The 26676-nt window shown below is 42.8% G+C and overlaps 1 protein-coding gene across 1 annotated transcript in view; it reads left to right on the top strand.

Moving 5' to 3' along the window:
• The window catches only part of LOC311004357 (uncharacterized protein), an 84252-nt gene that overhangs the window by 39771 nt on the left and 17805 nt on the right, over positions 1-26676 (top strand). The window contains exons 9-10 of the mRNA XM_083996381.1: positions 3135-3313; positions 3495-3660. Of these exons, the coding sequence (XP_083852507.1) occupies positions 3135-3313; positions 3495-3660 (345 nt within the window). The remainder of the gene's footprint in view (positions 1-3134; positions 3314-3494; positions 3661-26676) is intronic.

Genomic DNA, 26676 nt, shown 5'->3' with positions numbered 1-26676 from the left:
AGAGGCATTAGTGAAGATCACAGTGAACTTCCTGAGGAGGATGAAGCAGGAGGAGCTGGCTGAGCGTCTGCAGAGGAGTAAGAGGATTTCTCTAAAGATTCAACATGATGGACAAATGAGACGTTCACTGTAGGGATGGGACGATATGAAATTTCATGTGACGATTATTGTGGCCAAAATAATCGCGATTAACGATATTATCACGATAATAAAGAGGTCGGGTTGTCAACATCTTGTTTGTCTTTCCAGTCATCAGACTTAACCCTTTTAGAAGCGGGGTAACAGTTACAGCGGAGCCTCTGCCATTCACGGCCATGACTGAACTAAAAGCTTTAGGGCTTTTAATTTGAAGGTCTAGAAACAGGAAGTCGTGACACTCCCTCACTGTCGCTAGCTTTCTTTCTTTCTTTTTTTCAGCACGTATCAATGTTGTTTCAATGAGCGGTGCTCCCTTGAGCCCCGCCAGCAGTACCGCAACTTTCCCAAGATAAACACCTCTGGGTGAGCCCTAACATTAGCTGTGATTTTGTGAGCTCATTATCTGTAACGAAAACTACGGGGGAATATTAGCTAGCGAGCTAATGTCAGCAGCAGCTAATTAGCAAGCTGGTCGACTGACTCGACTCTCGTCTTCACATGTTGCCACTGTTGACATTTAGCTACGTGTGCTAACTTTAGCCAGTGATATTCACCTCAGAATAATCTGAGTTCACAATGCACAGGGTGTTTAGCCAGGAGGATGAAACTGAGACTAGCAAAGAAAGCACATTTTACCTTGAGTCCCACAAAGATAGAGGGGTGTTTATCCCTTAGGTGCGCTTTTAAATGGGAAGTGTTGGCCAAAGGAGCACAGAGATGCTATGCAAGAGTGTGGCTGTGACTAGTGGCTGGCTGGATGCCTGCCAAGCATGCTGGTGAGACTTGACTCTTTTTTTTTTTTTTTTAACATGGCGTGCTGCGCGCCTCGCAAGGATTACAAAATGGAATGGAAACAATAAATTCAGGATTATGGCGATTATACGATTATGACGAATTCTGCACGATAAATAATTGTGGGTGTTTTTAATCGCGATTGGCGATAAAATCGTAAATCGTCCCATCCCTAGTTCACTGACATCAACACCTGGAGGGAAACATGTTCACATACAGTAGTCATTATTTAGAAGAATTAAAATGTTATATTCTCTTATTGATCTAATTTCTTGTGTTTTCATTTTGAATATTTTGCTCCAGTTTGTGGACGTAAACTCAAATCTGTCCTGAGGAAGAAGTTCCAGTGTGTGTTTGAGGGGATAGCTAAAGCAGGACACCCAACCCGTCTGAACCAGATCTACACAGAGCTCTACATCACAGAGGGAGGGGCTGGAGAGGTCAATGATGAACATGAGGTCAGACAGATTGAAACAGCGTCCAGGAAACCAGACAGACCAGAAACAACCATCAGACAAGAAGACATCTTTAAAGCCCCACCTGGAAGAGACCGACCAATCAGAAGAGTGATGACAAAGGGAGTGGCTGGCATTGGGAAAACAGTCTTAACTCAGAAGTTCACTCTGGACTGGGCTGAAGACAAAGCCCATAAGGACATACACTTCACATTTCCCTTCACCTTCAGAGAGCTGAATGTGCTGAAAGAGGAAAAGTTCAGCTTGGTGGAACTTGTTCATCACTTCTTCTCTGAAACCAAAGCAGCAGGAATCTGCAGCTTTGATCAGTTCCAGGTCGTCTTCATCTTTGACGGTCTGGACGAGTGTCGACTTCCTCTGGACTTCCACAACACTGAGATCCTGACTGATGTGACAGAGTCCACCTCAGTCAACGTGCTGCTGATCAACCTCATCAGGGGGAACCTGCTTCCCTCTGCTCGCCTCTGGATAACCACACGACCTGCAGCAGCCAATCAGATCCCTCCTCAGTGTGTTGACATGGTGACAGAGGTCAGAGGGTTCACTGACCCAATGAAGGAGGAGTACTTCAGGAAGAGGTTCAGAGATGAGCAGCAGGCCAGAAAGATCATCTCCCACATCAAGACATCACGAAGCCTCCACATCATGTGCCACATCCCAGTCTTCTGCTGGATCACTGCTACAGTTCTGGAGGAGCTGTTGAAGACCAGAGAGGGAGGAGAGCTGCCCAAGACCCTGACTGAGATGTACATCCACTTCCTGGTGGTTTATCTAAAACTGAAGAAGGTCAAGTATGATGGAGGAGCTGAGACAGATCCACACTGGAGTCCAGAGAGCAGGAAGATGATTGAGTCTCTGGGAAAACTGGCTTTTGAGCAGCTGCAGAAAGGAAACCTGATCTTCTATGTATTAGACCTTGAAGAGTGTGGCATCGATATCAGAGCAGCCTCAGTGTACTCAGGAGTGTTCACACAGATCTTTAAAGAGGAGAGAGGCCTGTACCAGGACAAGGTGTTCTGCTTCGTCCATCTGAGTGTTCAGGAGTTTCTGGCTGCTCTTCATGTCCATCTGACCTTCATCAACTCTGGACTCAACCTGATGTCACAACAACAAACAACCTCCAAGAAGACTGAAACAACAGTAGTCAAATCTGCAGAGACAAACTTCTACCAGAGTGCTGTGGACGAGGCCTTACAGAGTCCAAATGGACACCTGGACTTGTTCCTCCGCTTCCTCCTGGGTCTTTCACTAAAGACCAATCAGAATCTCCTACAAGGTCTGATGACTCAGACAGGAAGTGACTCACGGTCCAATCAGGAAACAGTCCAGTACATCAAGAAGAAGATTGAAGAGATTCCCTCTGCAGAGAAAAGCATCAACCTGTTCCACTGTTTGAATGAACTGAATGATGGTTCTCTAGTGGAGGGGATCCAACAGTCCCTGAGATCAGGACGTCTCTCCACAGATTATCTGTCTCCTGGTCAGTGGTCGGCTCTGGTCTTCATCTTACTGTCATCAGAAGAAGATCTGGATGAGTTTGACCTGAGGAAATACTCTGCTTCAGAGGAGGCTCTTCTGAGGCTGCTGCCAGTGGTCAAAGCCTCCAACAAAGCTCTGTAAGTAGAGATAGTTGGATTTATTCATCATTAGATAAAAACCCTTCTGTCTTTTCAACAGGACAGATAATAAACTCCTTTCTTCTTTAATTCCTCATGATCATCTCTTCAGACTGAGCAGCTGTAACCTCTCAGAGAGAAGCTGTGAAGCTCTGTCCTCAGTCCTCAGCTCCCAGTCCTCTAGTCTGAGACACCTGGACCTGAGTAACAACAACCTGCAGGACTCAGGAGTGAAGCTGCTGTCTGGTGGACTGGAGAGTCCACACTGTAGACTCGAGACTCTGGACCTGAGTAACAACGACCTGCAGGACTCAGGGGTGAAGCTGCTGTCTGGTGGACTGGAGAGTCCACACTGTAGACTGGAGACTCTCAGGTGAGGATCCATCCAGGTGTTTATCTGATGCCACTTGAACACAGCAGCAGGTGTTGACAGAGGGTTCCTGTGTGTTGTTGTGTGTGTTCAGACTGTCAGGATGTCTGGTCACAGAGGAAGGCTGTGCTTCTCTGGCCTCAGCTCTGAGCTCCAACCCCTCCCATCTGAGAGAGCTGGACCTGAGCTACAACCATCCAGGAGCCTCAGGAGTGAATCTGCTGTCTGCTGGACTGGAGCATCCAGACTGGAGACTGGACTCTCTCAGGTATGGAGAGGCTGCTGCAGCCACACACACTGTCTGATAGAGGAGGAGGAGCTGGAACATTTTCTATGGCCCCGTTCACACCTGGTCACACCTGGTATTAACATCTGTCTCAGGTGATCCATGCATTGATGACATCAGATCCCATCACTCAGACCATATCCAGAGGTGGTGTAGGCCACAGTGAAGCTCCGCCCACTCCACTGACGTCCTCTGTCTCAGTCTGACTCGTCCCAACACAGTTTATACTGAAGCCAACATCTCAGAGTGTTTCAAACATGAGCTGTGCAGCTTTCATCAGTCACACATTAAGGGTAAAGACCCACAAACCTGAGTGACTGAGGGAGAGACGGACAGCTGTCAGCTGTTCTGTGTGTGAGTGATCAGAGCGGGACACACACCTGGATGTGTATAGGTGAGGGGCTGTAGCCTATCACAGAACGCTGACACAGTCAGCTATCCAATGAGGATATTCATTCAATCTTTTTTTTTTTCCAAGCACAGATATTGACTCGTATTACTTGTTTAATATTCGTACTCGGCAAAAGTGCTTTATCCGTACCGGATACTCGTTTCAGCCGAGTATCCGGCTCAACTCTACAGTGGGTACTAGTTTCATTTGGAGGGTTTCACGCGAGATTCACGCGTGAGTCACGGGAGGCTCACGCGGATTTTTTGTGGCGGAGTAATTGTGTTTTCACCAGAAGCTGCAATGTGCCCAAACAACCGCCAGGTGGCATCTGTGAGCAGCAGATCGCCTCTATAAGACAGCAGCACGGAGCAGTGAACACGAATGGGGAATGCAATATAATAATAATACAGTATAGTTTTTCAATGAGACAAATGTAACGACGGCAGCTATACGTCTCACTCTCTTTTATCGGTCCTCTTGTCAGCTCCAAACACACCCATCTGCACCGCGATTATGGACCACAGCGTGGTTTTCCACACAGCAGTTAATTAACTCAGTGGGCGATGCTGCCGGTGTGTTTTTAAAATGAGCCAACTACTGTACAGTAGTGTTCATTCTCCACCTTGTTTGATTCAGAGTGTAGCTGGATGATTTCTCATGAATGAACGGGCAATAGCCTATGTCACTTTCGGGCTGGGCGATAAAACAGGATATCCTGAAATAACTTTCCCTCGATAGAAATAGGCTACAAGATGTGTGGATATAAGTTTCATTCATCCATGTTTTGACAGACAACACCAGTGACAGGGACGGACTGGCCATAGGGCAATATGGGCAAATGCCACAGCAGCCGCGACCGAAGATGCAGCCGTGCTGATGTGACCGCAAAAAAAAAAGTCAGTCGGGGTCAGCTGGTTTACAGCCGGCTGACTCTGAAACACTCGAGACACAATAACATTAGTAACACAAGAAAGGTATAGTTCACTTAGTAGAGCAGCTCTCACTATAAGCAAAGATTTTATTTCAGTCTGGGATGCCAACGTGCAGTTTTAGTGAACAATGCATTTTCTCTTATCATCATTATTATGATCACTGATATAGCCTATATGTGCGGCTATATATACCGTATGTGTGTGTTTGTGTAATGCAGGGGTACTTTAAAAAAACACACAGTTGTCTGGACAGTAGGCATTTTTCTCACAACCGACCTCAAAAGCGAGGGCAGGTCCGCCGAAGCATCATTCCGGGTGTTGTCTTTGTTGTTACTTTGTTGCTGCTCCACAGAGCGCACATGGCTACTTAATTATGCACGTGCTGACCATATATGGTTGTGTGAGGCATTCTGGGGGTGGAATATGAGGTGTGTTCATGTCCGCACCATTCTTGGGTCCGGTGTGATTTATCAATGGAATATTGCGGAGAGTTGTGCGTACGCACAGCTTGATCAGTGTTTCCCACAGAAAATAAATAAATAAATAAATGTGTCCACGTCTCACGTGTGTTTACGTGCGGTGCGCCCGCACGCGAGAGAGGCGGCAGGTTGAGAGGCTGACTGGCGGAGATGAGAGCTGGTGAAATGCTAGCATGGTTATTTAAAACATCATCTCTGATCTCTGCCTGCACATAGACAGACACAGGTTCACATACACAGGGGCGCACGGCAAATGCAGCTGCAGCGCTATTAAACTAGAACAACATCAACTGTCATATTTAAATTGTGTTTTATATTGATTTCATATATTTCACTGATTGCAATTAGGCTATAGAATGCGAGTGTGTGTTTTATTGAAAGCGAGGCTAGGTGAAAATCGCTACAGTGTGGTTTATATGCAGCGGTCTGTAGGACCAGCTTAATAGACACATCAGCGACACATTAGCACCTTCATTTATCTCTGATCAATAGGTGTGCTTGTGGATAGGCTACTTCACTCAAGTAGGCTACAGCCCTGCCCCCCACAGAACTTCACACAGCTGTTCAGTCAGCATAGAAAAACCGGTTCTTACAGTAGCCTAGCCTACCTCTCCTCACACTTTTCATAAGCCGGAGGACAAAACTGTAGGCTTCATTGTTTCGTTTCATTTCGTTAAGTGAAAATCATCTCTGAATTATGGAACTAAAAATAAAATAGGCCTATCTTAAAAAAAAAAAAAGATCCTATGATATTTAGCCTAATTGCATTATTTTTATTCAAATGTGACTGAGACCTTATCTAGAACAGAGGGTAACATGAATAAATATCCTGTTTTGTATTTTTCTGGAAACTGTTACATTATGTAACGTGACCGCGGCACTCTCTCCCCCCTCTCCCCCTCCCGAATTGGGCACATTATGATAAATATAGCCTAACTGTAGATGAAAACAATAATTGAAGAAAAAAATAAGCTCTTGTCGACCCGAGGTATAAATGGCCAGAAATCGAATGTTTCATTTGTGTAAGTTGTAAGCTTCAGAAACCATCACACATGGAAAAGTCACGGACTGAGAGACCTGTAGTTTTAATGTAAACAAAGTCAATTACGTAAGAAAAACACAAACGTCTGTGTGAGACCATCTGGGTGGCTCTAGTGTTAACATTAGCCTAATGAAGAATGAAGAAAACACGTTACAAATGAACTATGACCGAATTGACAGCAGAAACAGTGTGCACTTATCTCAAGGAAATTTAAATCGAATGCAACTGTAACTTGTAATCCAAGAGGCTTCAGCCTCTTGGATGAGAGGTGAAACGTCTTCCTAGACAAATAACCAAGTCCAGTTGCATTCGATTTAAACTTCCTTGAGATAACTATGACCGGGAGTCCGGGACAAATGAGAATATTCACAGCTTAGTGCATGTGCACACGCCGGCCGGAGTCAACTCGCAACAATGTAGCTTTCCCTCGATTAAAGTAGTTCTGTCATCTCCCACTTTGTACCGGATAAGAGACAGCACCCGACAGATATGCTAAATGTTTGGATGCAACAAAGTCACTGTTAACAAAATCAGCATCTAGTCTGTCCCTTCAAGAGCAGCTGCTGATAGATGTGCATTATTGCTCCGCTCGTGAGTCCAGCAGCATCGGGTCCAGGCTGCTGGCACGGACGTAGCGGTCGTGGGCTATGAGTGGATTGTTACATTCACCAGAACTTGCAGAACTCAAACTCAAACTTGGAGCCACCCAGCCAGGCTACAGGAGAGATCAAAAATATGGAGGGGACCCACTGAGAACCACTGTTGAACGTAGGCTACTGTAACCACTGTGAAACAATAAAAAAAACAACATTGATCTGATTGACCGGCGTAGCGGTCCCTCTCTCCACTCACTCTCTAGCTCTCTCGACCACAGCTGCAAATGAAGTACCTATGGCCTATGAACAGCGCCACTCTCCATTGCAGCTACGTTGTGGTCAAACGTGGAATTACCCCAAAATCTTTTGAGCTGCATCTCAGTACGATGCTTCCACCTAGTGGCTACAGTGTGACCTACAATTTCACGCAACGCGTGAATCACGCGTTACGTGAGGGAAACGTCCAAATGAAACTAGTACCCACTGTAGTCACAGTGGGATCAGGAGTTTCTCCTCATGATGACTTCAGTGTCTCATCATGACTCACTGTGTCATATTCAGGAGAAGAGATGTCAGTGATGAAAAAAGCTGTTGGCAGCTCAGTTCAGTTTAGTTTAGTTTATTTGATTAGCATCTTATCTCCCCCTCTTCTCAACAGATGGAATTCACGTAATACACACAAATACAAAATACAATGAGGAGTGCTAATCGAAAAGGCTGAAGCTCATGCTTATATGCCTACCCTTTTTACCAAAACGAATGAGAAAAGAGATAAAGAGAGAGAAAAAAACAAAACAAAAAAACAATCAAACCAAAACCAAATTCAACAAGGCAACTTTTAGACTACTGTACCTGGTTTCAGTTATACCTGTAATGTAGTGAGGTACACGCCCTGACTGAGTTCCGTAGGCATGAGTTGTAACCCGGATGACTATTGCTGTTACACCTATTGTTGACATGCCGACCAGAAGTAAAGTTCCTAGCATTGAATGCAACCAGTGTTTCCCGTAGTTCATTACAACTAAACCTACACCACAAACACCATAATACCATACGAATTCAGATCAAACAACCATTCAGCTTTCACAACAAATTTGTATATTCTTTTAGTACTTCGGTTACCACTCCTATAAATTCTGTAATATTCGCCTTTCCAAGGCGTACCCAAAGCAAATTGAATGCTGTTCTTGAACTGTTTGGAGAATATGGATGGGCTTGGTCTCTTTTGAAAGGTATCACTCTGAAGTTTTTCCCCCAAACTGAAATAATCACTATAAGTGCTACTATCATTGAGTAATCTAAGTGGGAGCACACTGAATTAGAATGTTTTTATTCTCGCCTGAATTTTTTTGTTGCAATCAGATGCCTGAAGATGAGTGTGGCTGAGAATTTTAGCTGGAAAACACAATGGGACTACAGCATGAAGCCTTACCTGGCCCCAGTTCAAATTTGATAACAATCCTGCTAAAAATGAGTATTTTACACATGTTTTTCTAAGTGTATATCTAGGCGTTTTCCTAAAGTTGCCATTGAGAAACAATACATGCGCCAAAGTGCAGCTTTTGCAAAGTTACGCATGAAGATGGCAGTGCTGCCTTTTCCCAGGGACCGTGAATGCAGCACATCGTTCGTTTCGTAATCTCATTGGCTATTCAATGCTACAGTTTCCATCGGGATCGGTTCCTATTGGCTGAAGCCATTCAGCGCTGTCGGAGGGGATGTTCCTCATGAGACACAGCCACTCATTCGCTATTGCAGGCGGCAGCCGGGGACAGGGAGCTTGTGATTGGTCGAGTGAGCTGTCAATCGAAAGGTCAGAGGGCAGCGCCATTTTGAAAAGTGAAATAAACATTGTTTTCATGTAAACGCCGGACTTATGAGGAGAAATAAACGGATTTACTGGATATACAATGCGTAATTTCATAAGATGCAGCAGCGGGATGAGGTTATCTACCGGTACAACCGTGTGTTTTGGACTAAATACTTTACTGGATTGGATTTACTGGACTTTTCTGAATGTAACGACATCCAGTTTGTGGGGAAACCCTGTGATCCTGAGCCTGCCCTGACACAAATCGTGAGTTATATCGGCTTTTTACGAACTTTGTTAGCATGTTTATAGTCTGATTCGAGTGTTGCTGTGATGATTATATTTAGGAATGGTCGGCATATCTTTAATCACAAGAGTTTTAGCTTTCCAACGATATGTGGCATGACTATTTCAAGTGACTGGTGACATCCTCTATGACACCTCCCTGTTTAAAACCCCCCCGGGGGCCCGTGGGCGGGCCGTCGGAACGGGAAGAGGTTTGAAAGAGGAAATCAAACTACATTCTCTCATTCTTAATTCATCATCACAGTTATTCCACAGGTTAACACCTCTAACAGAAACACATGGCTGTTTAATATGAGTTCTTATTTGAGGTTTTTTGAAAACGCCTAATCCCCTCTCTGATTTCAAACAGCCTCTGAGTAATATAACAAAGCATATTATTAGCTGTGCTCTGAGTCTCTCCAGATGTTTGGATCAGACTTTATTTCAGAGTGTATCAGGAAACATTTCAGCTGCAGCTGGTTGAACTGCTCCTGAACCAACAGAGTGTTTGACCTGAACAGTCCCAGAGACTGTAGACACCTGTTGAGTGTGGACACACTAACAACAACACAGCAACAAGAATCAAAGCATGTCCACTGCTCAGAGACATTCGTCTCCCAGCGTCTCCAACCAAGGAGGAAATAAGAGACAGAAACCAGGCGGCACCATCAGGTCTCTGTCTGGTCAGATATTGATGATCAATAATCAGCTCAGTCTCTCTGAGATCCTGGTCTTGTCCTGATGAGATGTGTTGTTGTGTTGAGGAGACAGTCAATCACAGTGTGACATCCAGATGTCCTCACTGTCCAGAGGCCTGGAGCTGTCAATCAGAAGACAGTGAGTGTAGTGAACAGTGTAATAATCAGTGTTTGTGGCTGAATGTGTGTGTGATCAAACAGCTGTTTTCAGACTGTGTGTGTGCTGACTCCAGATCAGATGAAGCCACAAAGTGGCTCCTTAATGAAAGTCTCCAGCAGCTGGAGCTTCACTTCCTGTCTGAGTCCATGTGCTCTGAGCTGAGCCTGCTTCTCTCTGCTCTACAGTTTCTCTGCTTCCTCTGGACTCTGACTTCAAGTCCAGTCAAAATGTGTGGACAGGTTTGATGGAGCTCAGGACTGGTCCTGAGGACGGCTGCTTTGTTCCACATGATGTGACTGATCTCAGTGAGTCAGTGTGTTGCAGCTGATCTGTGTGAAGAGCAGAGAAGAACAGAGTCATTGATCATGAGATCCTGATCCGTCCTGTCACTGTGATCAGATGGTTTCTATTAGAGCTCCTTCATCCACTCACTGCTGCTGTGGCTCCTGTGGAAACCTGCTCACAGCCTCATTCTTCAGCTTCCTGGGGAGTTTTCTTCAAACAAACACAAGTTGTGTTCACACTCAGTGTTTCTCACTAAACTCACTGGGTCTCATTCATGAAACGTGAGTAAATCTGTGTGTAGATTTGCACATAAAAGCTCACTCTACTAAAACTCTACTCCGGATTCATGAACGGTGCGGGAAACTCAGATTTGATCGTAAACACGTGTGTAAGTTCATGAATGCCAACCCATCGTAAACTAACAACACGCCCCCGGTGATCAGCAATTAGCATAGATCTCCATACATGAATAGCCATATAAGGAGATCCTGACCACCATATAAGGAGGTAGGTGCATCCTGCTCACCTGCAGCCATGACACAAACGAGGAAAGAGGGCGAGAGAGAAAAAAAGAGAGATCACGGATCAAAGTCATTTTGGGTGAAGTGGAGTCAAGAAAAAATATTTAATTATCTTCTGTTAGTAGTGGTGTGACTGGGACAGGTCAAAGGTGTGGAGGGAAGAAACAGATTTAGTGAATTAAGTAGGCCTATCCTTGGTTGATTAAAGAACCGTTTAAGAAGTAAAGCCAGAATAGTTCGATATGAAACATGAAAAAAAAAAAAAAAAAAACACACAACTACAGAGCTACAGCAGCGACGGGAGGAGGAGGCTCTTCACAGCCTCAGCTGTAGAGGAGCATGGTTGTATCAGCACATGTGTATATATAGGCAGGTTATATTGTTACAGAAGCACCAGCCGTCTGTCACAGCTCCATCCAAACCGGTGCCGACTGCGCTGCTACGCAGGGTGAAGTGTGCGCCCAGCGAGCGTGTAGCAACACAAAAAAGTTTTTTCCGGTTTTATATCAGATTATTTTCATCATAAGATGAAGCCTTGACGTGTTTGTGCGTGTCCGATCCCTAAAACGGCACTCTCTCCAAATATTTCTAATTGTTTGTCATGTTTAAATTACGTGTTTCAAAGGCGTCGGCGTATTTTGAACATGAGAGAGAGTAATACGGATTAAAATTGTAATTTTCAACAGTGACAAGCAGTATTTATTTGCATTCCTACATTTACACAAGCGCTACACACAGTCCGGAGCAGGTGTAGATTTTGTGAGTAGCTACGAAAAAATCAGCACTACTAAAAGATTGATGAATGCGGAAATCACACGTAAATTTGCGCTGCTCAGGGTTTACACGCAAATCCGTGCTGCTCACGTTTCATGAATGAGACCCACTGTGTGTTTCACTGAGCTCTAACAAACGTGTTGAGTGTGTTTCCTTCCTCATCAGACACTGAAACCACACTGCAAAAATTCAAAATCTTACCAAGAATATTTGTCTTATTTCTAGTCAAAATAAATCTAATTATACTTAAAGCAGAAGTAAGCGATCCGGTCGTTTTCGCTAATGCTGCGTTCCAGGCAGGCTTTTGAAATCGTAAATTACAGCTTCAAGTCACAACTTACGACTTTGTAGCGTTTCAGGCAACCCACTCGTGTTTTCCCGACCTGTTTTACCTGTGAAAGTCACTATAACGGCCACTCGTAACTTCTGACCCATGAACTCGTACCAGATCCAACTGGTACGACTTCACAGGTCGGAAAAACACGAGTTACGGGCTGCCTTGAACGCACCATAACAGTCCTCGTCGCTACGTCGCCACATTCACGGCGTCCCTTGGCTGCACACACAGCCCTGCATGCCGTTCTCTCTCCTCATTGGATAAAAACTGTAGGATACGATAAATGTTTTCTCTTCGGCTCAGAGCAGAGCAGAGTGACTGAGAGACCCGTGTTTCAGACCAAACACTCTATGTAAGTGATTGCTGTCGGAAGATAGAACTATTTAAGACTTATATTAACACAAATATATCACTTACTTCTGCTTTAAAATAAGACTCATCACATTTAAAAAGTATCTTATTTTTAGACACTTTTTAATTTTTTCAAGCAAATTTCCCACTTTAAATAAGTAGAAAAATCTGACAGTGGAGCAAGTTTTTCTTTCTTATTACAAGCACAAAAAACTTGCTTTCACTGGCAGATTTTTCTACTTATTTCAAGTGAAAATTTGTTTGAAACAAGTGGAAATGATCTAAAAACAAGTTAATTTTAAGTGATGAGTCTTATTTAAAGTGGAAAGAGATTAGTTTTGACTAGAAATGAGACATTTTGACAAGAAATAAGACAAATATTCTTGAAAAGATTTTGAGTTTTTGCAGTGCATCCACTCTTCACAGCTGCACTCTTCTTCTTTCCTGGTGCATTGTGGGATATCTGGGCTGGTCAGCTCCACCTGTTGTGTCTTCATCTTCTTTGCTGTGACGTGTGTTTGTGCAGCTTGAGAGTCAGAGAGTGAAAGTGTGTGTCTCACACTGCAGTGACATCAGATGGAGAAAAGACATGATGAAGTGTTTCCTCCTCGTCTCCTCCTGCTCTGTATCATCACTAGATAAAGACTCCAGCTCCTTCTTCTCTGTGCTCAGTGTTCATCCAGACATACCAGCCTCCATGTGAACACAGTGATAAAACAGTGTGTGTGTGAGAGCCATGTAATGTCCATGTGTGCATGCTGACAGAGAAGGTGCTGCTCTGACCCCCCTCCTCCTTTCAGGGTGGAGCCTGCTGGAGTCCCATGGTTGACACCAGGTCTGAGGAAGTGTAAGTCTGTTTTTACTTTGATTCATGGAAACGAGGGATGCACATGTTGAACCGTTTAACCGTTAACCGATAACAAGAACTTTGACCGATTAATACTATCAGTTTTTTTATTAGCTCCTTGTCGTCAACTCATGGGGGCGTGTCGACACGTGCAGATTTCCACGTGTCTTCAGTCATATTTTGCGGTAAAAAGTTCCACAGGAGGACTGACAGTATGTGCAGCAGCCCCCATGAAGGAAGATCAGACCATAAATGTAGCTACACAGACATAGATGTGAATCACCTGTAACTACGGCGCTGAAAACAATGAAAGAACTAAATAAAAGAGGAGGCTGATGCAGCTCTCCTGCAGCTCCACAGAGGAGCTCTGCTGCTCCTTCAGTCTGGTGTTTGGCTGCACTTGAATGAATTCATTTATTTAAAACAGGGACAATGCACAAAAAAACATTCATCTTGTAAAACAAGAAGAGATGCTTTGAGCCAGGTTATAGCCACAATTGCTAATTTCCGCCTGTAGTCCCTGGGCAGGTAAAGTGCTAAACAGATACAATATTAAGATTACAAGAAACAAGAAACAAGAGCGCCAAGTCATAAAGTGCACAATAGGGACTAACAGCACATACACTCTCTCTCACTCTCATCACACATTCAAACACATACACATACAATACACAGATAACAGTCATCCTCCTCTAATAACCACACTCATAGCCAGACACACACACACTCACATAATACTCAACAATGTGTGCAAACTTGCTTACTTAGTAACCAGCGCTTTGACCAGCATGAGAATGTATGAGGATTTGTACATAGAATAAGTTGTGTGGGAAGGACATTCCACTGACTCATGGCCACACAGGAAAAAGAAGAGCTGCCAAACTGAGTTCTACGTTGAGGAATACTACACTCACCCTCACCCCTCGTAACAGATCTAGTTAGACGTAAATACAGAGACTGTTGATGAAAAACTGTCCCTGAAGGCAACGTGCATCAGAGGTTTTGCATGAATTTCCCTCTAAAACAACTCTGTGTGGTAACGTTGTGTTATTATCTCATAGCGTCGTGAATGTGCAGCTCACAACTTGTCCACCAGAGCGTTGTGGAGTTGTTGGATTGTGTATTTGATGAGTTTGATGAGGGAAACCAAGAAATCCCATAATGAGCCTCCGTAGCGTAGCTCTGAGCAGCTCACGGCTCTGCTCCGCCGTTCTAAAAACAGCTTGCACCGACAATTAAAGGTAACGAACCTACTGCTATGACTATAGGGATTATGGCAATGGGACAATTTGACAAAATGTTGAACTATCCCTTTAACGGCAAAAAACAAAACAATTGGACCGTCTTAATCTAATCAGTTAATGGTTAATAATCGGTTAACGAGCGTCGGTTATCGGTCAGAAAAGAAATTCAAAATGTGCATCCCTACTGGAAACAAAGCAGCACATTCAACCATCTTCACACTGTCACATCACTGACCTCATGAGTCTTCATCAAACTGTCAATAACTGATCAATGATCAATAACTGCAGCTGTGTCTTGTTCTCTCCATCAGATTCCTGTCCACTCACAATCGACACAAACACAGTGCACACAGAGATCAAACTGTCTGACAACAACAGGAAGGCAACATGTGTGGAGGAGGATCAGTCATATCCTGATCATCCAGACAGATTTGACCGGTATCATCAGCTGCTGTGTTCAACTGGTCTGACTGGTCGCTGCTACTGGGAGGTCGAGAGGAGAGGAAACGTTTATATATCAGTGAGTTACAGAGGAATCAGCAGGAAAGGAGACAGTAGAGACAGTGTGTTTGGATGGAACGATCAGTCCTGGAGTCTGTACTGCTATGATGGTCGTTACATAGTCTATCACAATGACAGAGAGACACCTATCACCTCCTCCTCCTCCTCCACCTCCTCCTCCTCCTCCTCCTCCTCCTCCTCCTCCTCCTCCTCCTCCTCCTCTGTCTCTAACAGAGTAGCAGTGTATGTGGACTGTCCTGCTGGCTCTCTGTCCTTCTACAGAGTCTCCTCTGACTCACTGATCCACCTCTACACCTTCAACACCACCTTCACTCAACCTCTCTATCCTGGGTTTGGACTCTGGTCTGGTTCCTCAGTGAGTCTGTGTTGAGTGAAGCAGAGTCTCCTCCTGTCACAGAAACCTTCTCTCTGTTGAACAGACAGTTCAGTCTCTACACGTCTGTCTCTGTCTCTCACTCACGTCGTCTTCACAGGACAGAGATGAACACAGTTTAATAATGAACTCATCAGCGTCATGGCAACAGAAAAATCACTGGGACCTGAAAAACAAGAAGAAGTTTATGAGAATCACTGAGAAGAGTTTAAAAAACCAACTGATTTAATCCATGAATGTAAATAATCTGATGTGAAATAAACAACAACGTGATTTAATAAAGAACCAGTAAATAAATGAATTAATAAACAAACATTTACATGTCGACTTTTATTACTGGATTTATTTTGAGATTCATTTCCTGGCAGATTTTAATTCATTCATCAAGTTTTGACTAAAATGTCTCTCCATAGGCGTCAACGTCTTCTTCTGAAATTGTTCACTGCTGCCAATGTGTGACTTTTACTTTGAAGGAGAACAGTTCCCGTTTCTAACTCTCCACTTCCTGGTTAATTTCTCATTACAAGTCCAGACACACACACACACACACACACATGAGCATTGTGGGTGTTATGCTGACACAGGTTTTTATCAGAGAATCTAATGTGTGTGTTTATGATTATTGCTGATCATCGATCACATTCAGATCAACAGAGCTGAAACTTTGACTGTGTGTTAGCATGTGTTAGCACAGCTGGGCTAAGCCTAACCCTAATTGATTTTCTAATTAGCTGAGGAGCTGATCCAGGCTCCTCCCCCTCTCGTCACTGCTGGTGTAAAAGAGTTCAAATGCACCTTTATTATTTATTATATTTGGTTTGATTCAACAGTGGACTGACTGTGTTCCCAGTCACGTTGCTCAGACTAGAGCCAGAAACCACTGAACTCTGAAACACAGTGAAGTGAGCCTGCAGTCCAGCCTGGTCATGTGACCTTCTACCTCAGTGGTCCCCAAACTACGGCCCGCGGGCCAGATGCGGCCCGCGTTCAAATTCCAACCGGCCCGCAGCCTCTGTCATCAAAAAAATCAATAATATGCGGCCCGCCAGCACGTACAATTTTTTTTTTGTCTCAGCACCTGGGCGCGTTTATTCCATAGCGGAATGAAATGAAGGGAGTGAAGCCTCTTGTCAGTCATCCAGGATCTTTGTCTCTGTGGGGGGAGGCGGGGCCGCTACCACACACACAGTGCAGCCTGTGAGTCTGTGAGGAACAACGCAAGGTAACGTCAGTGTTGCCAACTTGGCGACTTTCTCCCTAAATCTGGAGACTTTCCAAACCCTCTCATCGACTTTCTTTTTGACAAAAGCCACTAGCGACAAATCTAGCGACTTTTCCGGTGCTGTTACTGTTACAACGCTTCTGGTTTGGAGACTCGGACGTGAAATCACGTCATCACTGCTGTTTCCAACGAGCAGCGGTGCTGCCGTGAGCCCCCCGCCCCCGTTACACCGGCGGTGTCACGGAGCTGTCCCCGCTATGAGACCCGCTCCACGCCGCTGACACCCCCACCACACCCGTCTTAGGCCCAATCCCATTTCACCCCTTGGCCCTACCACTTACCCCTACCCCTCCGTTTTGCGCGTTCACGTGTAGGGGTAGGGGTGTCCCAATCCCCGTTAGGACAGAGGGGTAGGGGGAAGGGGTAGGGCTACATAGCCCTCCAAACGGAGATTTTTCAGAGGCACACTCCAAACGGAGGGGTATGAAAATTTCCCAGAATGCATCTTGCGGCAGCCGGCAGCGGTGGCTGTAAAACGAAAAGCTGTTTTATTTCTCACTGTAGCGCTGTTATTACGTCACTTTATTAAGTTTTAATATTTTTTCTTGCGAGAAAGTAACTATTTAGGTCCCAAATGTGCGGTTAGTTTATCCAAATGACGGCGGGTTAGAAGTTTGCTCCGACGATTTTTCGGAGAAGTGAAGCTCCAGGAGGAGCGGCTCCTCACAGAGGCAGCAGCCGGTCTGCAGCGCTGCTCCGCCGGCCAAATTACGTCCTCGTCCCGGTCCCGCCGGGAGAGAAGGCGGTCGTTAATTAACTTATCCGCGGGTTTTTAGAGGTTTACCACCAGCATGTTAAATTCTTTTCAGCATTTAAATGTTGGTCTCATTGATGAAATCTGACAATTGTGGCAGTAGCATTAGTTTATTTGGATGAAAAGTGAAGCTTCATGTACCAGACAGAGGAGCAGGCAGCGCTGCCTCTGGGCTCTGTGTACAGAAATCACCACATTTACATCAGTAAATAAATGTTTTACAATGAACCGATCAGTCTGCATTAAGTTTTATCTTATTTTATTAAGTTATATGGAACACGCTATTTGATTTCTGGCAAAAGCTCGCCGCATCAGCTTACGTAAAAGCCAGTGAGACTACGTGATGACGTATGTGATTGTTGAAGGGGTGTCCCAATTCGGAGGGGTTGACTTTCTACCCCTACCCCTTGTAGCTCCGTTTCAAGGGGCGAGGGGCAAGGGGTAGGGGTAGGGGTAAAAAAGAGAAATGGGATTGGGCCTTAGAGCGACATACACAGCCTCAGTCACTACTCACCTCATCTACTGTGATGACACGGTCAATATCTATTCAAGTGCAGTTTTGTTGAGACTTGATAAGCAGTGATGTTGCTAGGTACGCGTCCTGCGTCTCTGACGCATTAAAATCTGAAAGGACGCAGTAAACTCACTATCCATGCGTCCCGGGGACGCACCTCATTTTCCCATGAAAAATGATACATTGTTAACAACAACTCGTGTTTAAAATCATGGGAATGACCGGCGGACGGCCATTATCCACCATTTAACCCACACAGCCATAGGTGTTGATATTTCCCCGACCATTGAGCAGCAACGTAACAAGAAGACGTAGCGGCGGTAGTCGGTAGTTTTCTCTCTCTCTCTCTCTCTTTTTTTTTTTTTTTTTTGCCGCCGTAGTGTTTGTTGGAGCGGCGTGGTGCTGCACGTGACGCGCTGACGTTACTGTGTTTACATTTACCACGAGCATTAATTCTCAGTCCGAACCCGTTAAAAAAAAAAAAGCCCGGCCTCACCGAGTCATATTCTCGGTGCGAACCCGGCTCGAACCAGCGCGTCCGGACGGGTTGGACCGTCCATGCTTAGAGCCCAAAACAACAGTCCAGAGAGCCGAGGGACAGAGAGAGACAGCACAGCAACAGGTGTGTGTGTGTGTGTGTGTGTGTGTGTGTGTGTGTGTGTGCTACCTGCTGTAAAGGGGCTCTGCAGCCACAGTTCCTCACTAGACCAGTTCTGAGTTCAGTTTAAGTTTCATACACTCCAGCCATTCTTGCCATTACAATGATAGGAACCTCAGTCAGTACTAAATCTGCTTCTTTTTTTTTTTTTTTTAATTTACTTAAGCAGCTACAAAAAATATTAGACATGTACCACACATCTGGCTGGAAGGTCTCAATGGTTCAAGAACTTTTTTTCCATCATTAAATATTAAAATGGAGCCAAGTAGCCTACTGCATGTTTGTTTTCCTTTTAAATAAGTTCAATATCAAGTGCTAATTCCACCTGCCATAACTGGCTCTCTCTCTCTTGTCTCTCTGGCTCTCAGACAGTGTGTGTGATATTCACAACACACACACTGTAATAATATCTGCACCTATTGATTGACATGCTGTTTTTGAGTTTTTTTTATTAATTGTTTTCTGTTTGTGTATATACTTTTAATATAAAGTGTCAAAATTATGTCATTGTGTGTAATGGCTGCACTGTTGCTGTGTCGCGCTATGGGTCCGTATAATTTCCTGCTTTTTTGTCCTTGGCCAATCACATCCCTGATCACACAGGGACAACATGGAGCTGCCTGTGTGAGTTTTATTAATGTTTACATCAGGTTGAGTTAAACAAATCAGTTTGCTGCTGTGATTTCAGTAAATACAGTAATCATCATAGTGTAGTGGCAGGAAAGACCATTTCATCTGTATCAAATATTGTGTTGGTCAAGAACAAGTTCAACTAGAAAAAGATAGCATTTCCTGCAGAAAATGCGTGTGAATGCTGAAAGCAGCTGAACGCTGTTGCTGAAGCAATGCTGAATGAGCTGAAGAAATTGTTGAATCAATGCTAAATTAGTTGACGAAACTGCTAAAGCAATGTTGAAAAGACTAATGTTAGAGTAGAGTAGAGAGTAGAGTAGAGTAGAGTAGAGTAGAGTAGAGTAGAGGAATACTTTATTCATCCCTAGGAGGGAAAAAGCTGAAACATATAACTTGTAGTGTGAGATGAATGCCTTTTTAAAGGTAAAAAGCAGTAGAAATGCTAAAGGGAGAAGAAAACATTGAAATTCTGCATGTTTAAATGTAATGGTTAAATAGTTGAAATCTGCAGCTAACCTGACAGGAAGGACAACTGATGAACCAGCGCTAACATAGCCGAAGCAATGGCTGAGAATATATTTAAAAGTAGAAGATGTGAGACTTTGTATGAAATGGCTGGAAATTACTTGAATTGTCAAAGAAGAGTTTGAAAAATTCCTGAATTAGGAAAAAAGTTAATGCCTACTGAAATACATTGTAAACTGACAGCAGAAGAACATTGTTGAAGAATATAGATCGACCATTAGCTGAGGAGTAGAACATGTAAACAGCGGGTTTAATGGTGTGAAATGGTTGAGAAGAGCCTCAGTAGTTTAGGATACGTGTAAAACAATGTGTTCAACATGACCAAAATGGGGAAATGTGTATTTTCAGTTTAAATAGCTAAAGAACAAAATTAACAGCAACGAGTCCATTAACTACAACAGAAAGATAGAGAGGTACATACAAAACAGTCTGACAACTGTAGGAAAAGTGTGTGTGTGTGTGTGTGTGTGTGTGTGTGTGTGTGTGTGTGTGTGTGTGTGTGTGTGTGTGTGTGTGTGTGTGTGTGAGGAAGATATACAAAAAGTTCTGACCTGACAACTGTATGAAATGTGTGTGTGTTGGACGTGTGTGTCTGTTTGTGTATGGTTAGTGTGTGTCCATTTGTGTGTGTGTGTTTGTTGTGTGTAATTGTGTGTCTGTTTGTGTGTAATTGTGTAAATTGTGTATGTGTGTGTGTGTGTTGGATGTGTGCGTATGGTGAGTGTATGTCCATTTGTGTGTGTGTGTGTGTGTGTGTCCATTTGTGTGTGTGTGTGTGTGTGTAGTAGTTAGTGTGTGTCCATTTGTGTGTGTGTGTGTGTGTTGGATGTGTATGCATGGTGAGTGTGTGTCCATTTGTGTGTGTGTGTGTGTGTGTGTGTTGGATGTGTGTGTATGGTGAGTGTGTGTCCATTTGTGTGTGTGTGTGTGTGTGTGTGTGTGTGTGTGTGTGTGTGTGTGTGTGTGTGTGTGTGTGTGTGTGTGTGTGTGTGTGTGAGGAAGATATACAAAAAGTTCTGACCTGACAACTGTATGAAATGTGTGTGTGTTGGACGTGTGTGTCTGTTTGTGTATGGTTAGTGTGTGTCCATTTGTGTGTGTGTTTGTTGTGTGTAATTGTGTGTCTGTTTGTGTGTAATTGTGTAAATTGTGTATGTGTGTGTGTGTGTGTGTTGGATGTGTGTGTATGGTGAGTGTGTGTCCATTTGTGTGTATGTGTGTGTGTCCATTTGTGTGTGTGTAGTAGTTAGTGTGTGTCCATTTGTGTGTGTGTGTGTGTTGGATGTGTGTGTGTGTGTGTGTGTGGTAGTTAGTGTGTGTCCATTTGTGTGTGTGTGTGTTGGATATGTGTGTATGGTCAGTGTGTGTCCATGTGTGTGTGTGTGTGTTGGATATGTGTGTATGGTCAGTGTGTGTCCATTTGTGTGTGTGTGACCGACAGACAGTCAGACAGAGAGAATGTGTGTGCGTTGCCATGGTGACGTTACCATGGTGAGGTTGCCATGGTGAGGTTGCCATGGTGAGGTTGCCATGGTGAGGTTACCATGTAACTGTTGGCTGGTGGCTTTAAGGCATGGTGGCAGCTTTAATCATAGGCTTTAACTGCTCTGTGACACCCTCAAACAGATCTAATGTACGACAAATCTGTACTTAGTACGAGCAAAAGGTTTACATTTTCCGAACCATAAGACCTTGCTGAACGCGTCCATGTCACTTTGGTGTTTCTAGAGTAAAAATTGTTGATTGTGACGCAGGTTGGAAACTTTGGGATGTTTAGAAAATCAGCGCCTACACTTGAATGGGAGTCAATGAGAGGAGGAGAGGGAACTGGCCGCACTCAGAGGCTCCGAGTTTAAATTGTGTTCGTCTCTCTGGTTTTTTGAGCACATGAAGAGATCGAGGATGAGCTTGTCTACAAACGTGGCGGAAATTATGTGTGTAGAGTGTAATCTGTGGCCGTGCTGACAGGATAGAGAGAAAAATGTGAGAGGATTTTTAGACCCTCTGTCACTCTACCAACTGCCAACGTCCGAACATTCCGTCCCATTGACTTTCATGTTAAATCTGAATTTTGTCAGAAATTTTAATGATTTTAAAACTATACATATATCTGAAACTGTTGAAGATATCAATAAGCTGAGATATAGCTGAATAGTTGAAAGGTTTGTGAACAGTTTAAAAGTTGAATGAAGTCTGTAGCTGAAAGTATGCTGAAGCTATTAGAGGCTGAATGAAGCAGATGATTTGAAGAGTTTGAAGACTGTTTCAATGTATTCCTATGGGAAAAAAATTAGCAGAAAAAGTTAAATATTTTAAAAAGTATAAATAGTATGAAAGAGAAAAGTCATAGCATAAATGTCCTGAAAAAGCTGCACGTTTTGATATATGAATTGTTGAAATAGCACAAAGTATGAAGGACTAGTTAAACGCAGAAAAAGGGAAGAAGACTCAGAATAATAATAAGTTTAAAGAAATAAAATGGCCGAACAGAATAACAATACTGTGAATGCTTTCAGCATTCACACTAATTAGAGGAAAAATGTTTAGGGTGTTTTTACCGTTCCTAAATGTAAAAATGGGTCACATTGGACCCTCAACATTATTTAAAGGTTAAATAACGTGTTACTTAAACATTTTTCATTGTGCTGTGCTCTAAAAATATACTAACAAATACTAGTGTAGAGTCCTGTATAAGGAATGTTGAGCTTAAACTTAAACTTAAATTTAGGTTCTCAGGAAAATAGCTGCTCATCAGTAAATAGTTAATGAATCGATGTGGTCCATCAACTAACGATTAATGAATTAATCGATAATTTGCATCCCTAGGCCCTAGTTTTTTTTTTAAATTGTGGTATCGAATAAGTATCGAGAATCGTGGAAATTTACAGAAATTCTGGTATTATGTCAACCCTATTGGGGACCCATTGAATTTCCCAGGGACCCACCCAAATCACCACCTGTGGGTCCCGGGGACTCACTACATTGAAAACCTATCAACATCACTGGATAAGCCAATTTATTTATTGTTTTGGTTGTGTGTGGTTTTATATTTGAGTGCATCTTTTCTTAACAGAGACAGGGTCTATTCTTGTTTTTGGTTTGATTTTGCAATTTTTGATTTTTTTAAAATATAATATAGGCTAATATAAAATGTAGGCTAATAATGTTTCAAATTAACCTAGATATGTTTAAGCTTCCTTTTTTCCCAGACATTTATGTCATTTTATGTGGTCTTCAAATATGAAAAGCAGAGTGATTTTGGTAAAAAAAAAAAAAATTATCTATGTGAAGAAATGAAAAGAATTCTATTTGCAATGAAAGTATTAAATAGTTAATTTGCATTTAATGTTAATGGTTCAAAGGATGTCAGCTGAAAGGTCGGCCGACCCGGCCCCCACACATTTTTACTTCACCAAATCTGGCCCTCTTTGCAAAAAGTTTGGGGACCCCTGTTCTACCTGAACACACCACTTTCATATGAGTGTTCATTCATGTTCATGCCCTGACCCCTTGTGGTTGTTAGGTGGCACTGCGTTACATTGATAATACAGTAATATGAACAGGTGAGTGTTAAATGTTCACTGTTTCAGGTCTGAATCTCATCACATAATCCATCATTTATTATCATTTAAAAACATAATTATAAACCAAAGACTAGAAATGAAATCATGTGTCAATTTGTTTTTTGTTTCTTGACTAAATGAAAAATGTATCTCTAATAAACATAAGTCTGTGATTTACTTTCAAACCAAAAGAGAATAAGATATTTTTGATGCCACAATCAAGCAATTCAATTTAATTGCAAATGCGGCCTCTTTGTTTTGTTTTTCTTTTAAAATCTTTTTATAATTATTTATTATGAAACCAGAAACGATATTCATATGGGTGTATCTGATTTTTAATTCTAAACCAAAGACTAGAAACAAAATCATTTGGTCATTTGGTTTTTGTTTCTTAACAGAAAGAAAGAAAATCCAAAAAAAAAAAAAAAAAAAAGAATCTTTATAGTTATTCCTTTTATTTCATTTTATTGAACCTTTATTTATTCAGGTACTCTCATTAAGATATGGTGTCTCATTTGACTGAGACAGTAGCTCAGTGCACACACAGGAAGAGGACATCAAGAGTGGAAAAATCTAAATAAAATCCGAATAAAAGAAACTGTCAAACACCAAAGATGCACCATTTGAAAGTTTTTGTTTTTTCTATTCTGATGCCAAAATGTTTTTTCCATTTTCATTTTGAAACAGCAGATTTACAGGTTTTTTCCTTTATAAAAATAACAAATATGAATTATGTGACGATACCCAGACCATTTCAGTCTTAGAAACTCATCAGCTGTGTAGCCGACCATCTTGGTAACTTAATACACTTAATACTAATAGATTAATACTCAGAGTTGTGTATCAGTGTTGGTGGATGTGACTGTCTCTGACCTTTGTGTAGAGTCTGTGTGAACGCTGCCTGAATCCCTGTAGATCAGCTGTGACACATGGGAAGATGAGCTGGCTGATGAATCCAGGTGGACAGCATGTGATGTAGCAGCAGCAGCTGTGATGAGCCTCTGTCATGAGCCTTCATGGAGCTCACAGGTCGTCAGCATCGATGAAGGAGAAGCTGTTAGTGAAGAAAACTCCAGTCAGACCATGGTGACGCACACTGATGTTTCCACAAGCTGACCTCCTGCTTTTAACAGCTATTTACTGGACTTTTCTTTAAACACTGTCAAAGCTACAGGACAGAGAAGTTCATGCCCTGAACCCTTGTGGTTGTTAGGTGGCACTGCGTTACATTGATAATAATATGAACAGGTTGAGTGTTAAATGTTCACTGTTTCAGGTCTCATCAGATAATCCATCATTTATTATCATTTAAAAACACAAGTGTGTGATTTATTTTAAAACTACAAGAAAATATGACACCATTGATGTCACAATCAAGAAATTAATAAACAATTACAAATGGTGCCTTCTTGGTTTTTGGAAATTCCTGTTATTGTTTTATTTTGAAACCATAAACCAAATTCATGTAGATGTATCTGGTTTTTAATTCTAAACCAAAGACTAGAGACAAAATGATGTGATCAATGTGTTTTTTGTTCTAAAAGAGTTTGAAGTTTTGCTGATTAAACCTCTCGTTTTTGATTTGGCAGAGACAGGAAGAACTCCAGCAGAACCACGGCTCCACAGCAAAGTGGTTTTCAACAATGAAGCTAAACGTTATCTACTAAACACTGATCTGCTAAATCCCAATAAGCACAGAATGACTAATGAGTTTATCAATACAATGTTCAGCATGAGCCTATATCCAAAAACCACTGGACCCAGCAGAATCACAGCCCACTGTGCCGCCTTAATGGGATAGTTCACTCAAAATTCAAATTTCACTCATTATCTCCTCCCCCTCATGTGGACTAAGGGCTGGGAGAAGTTTCAGAGTCCTCCGTGGCTTCTCTGAGTTACATTGAGGCTCTGTGCAGCACTGCATGTCCATATAACGGTTGAGAACGGAGCTCACTTTTCTTCGTCCAAAAAGACACACCAAAAAACATCCAGATACCTCCATGCTGCTCGTCTGTAATGTCCCTCTTGTATTGAAGCCCCGACATGAGAAATTGTTCCGAAAAAAATTAAATAAGTCTATATTTTAAGCTTGTTTGTAGCTGAAGCTCCCAGTGTTGCTCTGCCAGAATCTCGCACGATTTGCTGAGCCGTGAACTGGGTGTCAATGCAAATCACGCGAGATTTGGACGGACCAGGAAGAGCAGTGCTGGGAGCTTCCACTACAAACAAGCTTAAAACATATACTTATTTAATTTTTTTTCGGAACAACAACATGTCATAACTAAATCCTTAAAGTATACCTGCAGCTGTCCCAGCCAAAGCTCTCTCTGATCCTATCACCTCACTAACCTCACTAACACCGTCTGTTACTGTGGTTGTTTTGTTACTGTCTCATTTATGGTTGTCACTGTTTTTACTTTTAGTGTCTCTGTCCTTACATACAGTAACTTGTTGTATGTCACTGTACGTCAAACTAACTGTCATTTTGTGGTATGTCATTGCATTATGTTGGCTTATTGTCTCTATTCTTTCTTCTTTTGTGTCACTGTTGTTGTATGTGCTTTTATTGTTTATATTTTATGTTATTCTCTCCCTCTCCCTTCCCCTTAGGAGGTCTTTCACCTCCTACCAGGCCATTGCCTTAAAGGGATAGTTCAACATTTTGGCAAATTGGCCCATTGCCATAATTGCTATAGTCATAGCAGTAGGTTCGTTACCTTTAATTGTAGGTGTAAGCTATTTTTAGTACAGCGGAGCGCAGCAGCTGGCTGCTCAGAGCTACGCTATGGAGGCTAAGGGAATTTCTTGGTTTCCCTCATCAAACTCATCAAATACAAAATCCCAAAACTCCACAGCGCTTTTGTAGACAAGTTGTGAGCTGCACAACCACCACGCTATGAGATAATGACGGAACGATACGAAACGGAGCCGTTTTCGAGGTAAATTCATAAAAAACCGCTGATGCGCGTTGCGTTCAGGGACAGTTTTTCAGCAAGCAGTCTCCGTATTTACCCTGTATTTACCTCGAAAACGGCTCCGTTTCGTATCGTCCCGTCATTATCTCATAGCGTGGTGGTTGTGCAGGTCACAACTTGTCTACAAAAGCGCTGTGGAGTTTTGGGATGTTGAATTTGATGAGTTTAATGAGGGAAACCAAGAAATTCCATTAGCCTCCATAGCGTAGCTCTGAGCAGCCAGCTGCTGCGCTCCGCCGTACTGAAAATAGCTTACACCTACAATTAAAGGTAATGAACCTACTGCTATGACTATAGCGATTATGGCAATGGGCCAATTTGCCAAAATGTTGAACTATCCCTTTAATAAGAATGTATTCTTAGCAATTCTTGCCTGGTAAAATAAAGGTTTACTACTACTACTACATTACAGACGAGCAGTATGGAGGTATTTGGATGTTTTTTGGT

Source organism: Trachurus trachurus, assembly GCF_905171665.1.
Source record: "Trachurus trachurus genome assembly, chromosome: 21".
In the NCBI taxonomy this organism is placed as follows: domain Eukaryota; kingdom Metazoa; phylum Chordata; class Actinopteri; order Carangiformes; family Carangidae; genus Trachurus; species Trachurus trachurus.
This window is presented reverse-complemented; position numbering and strand designations above follow the sequence as displayed.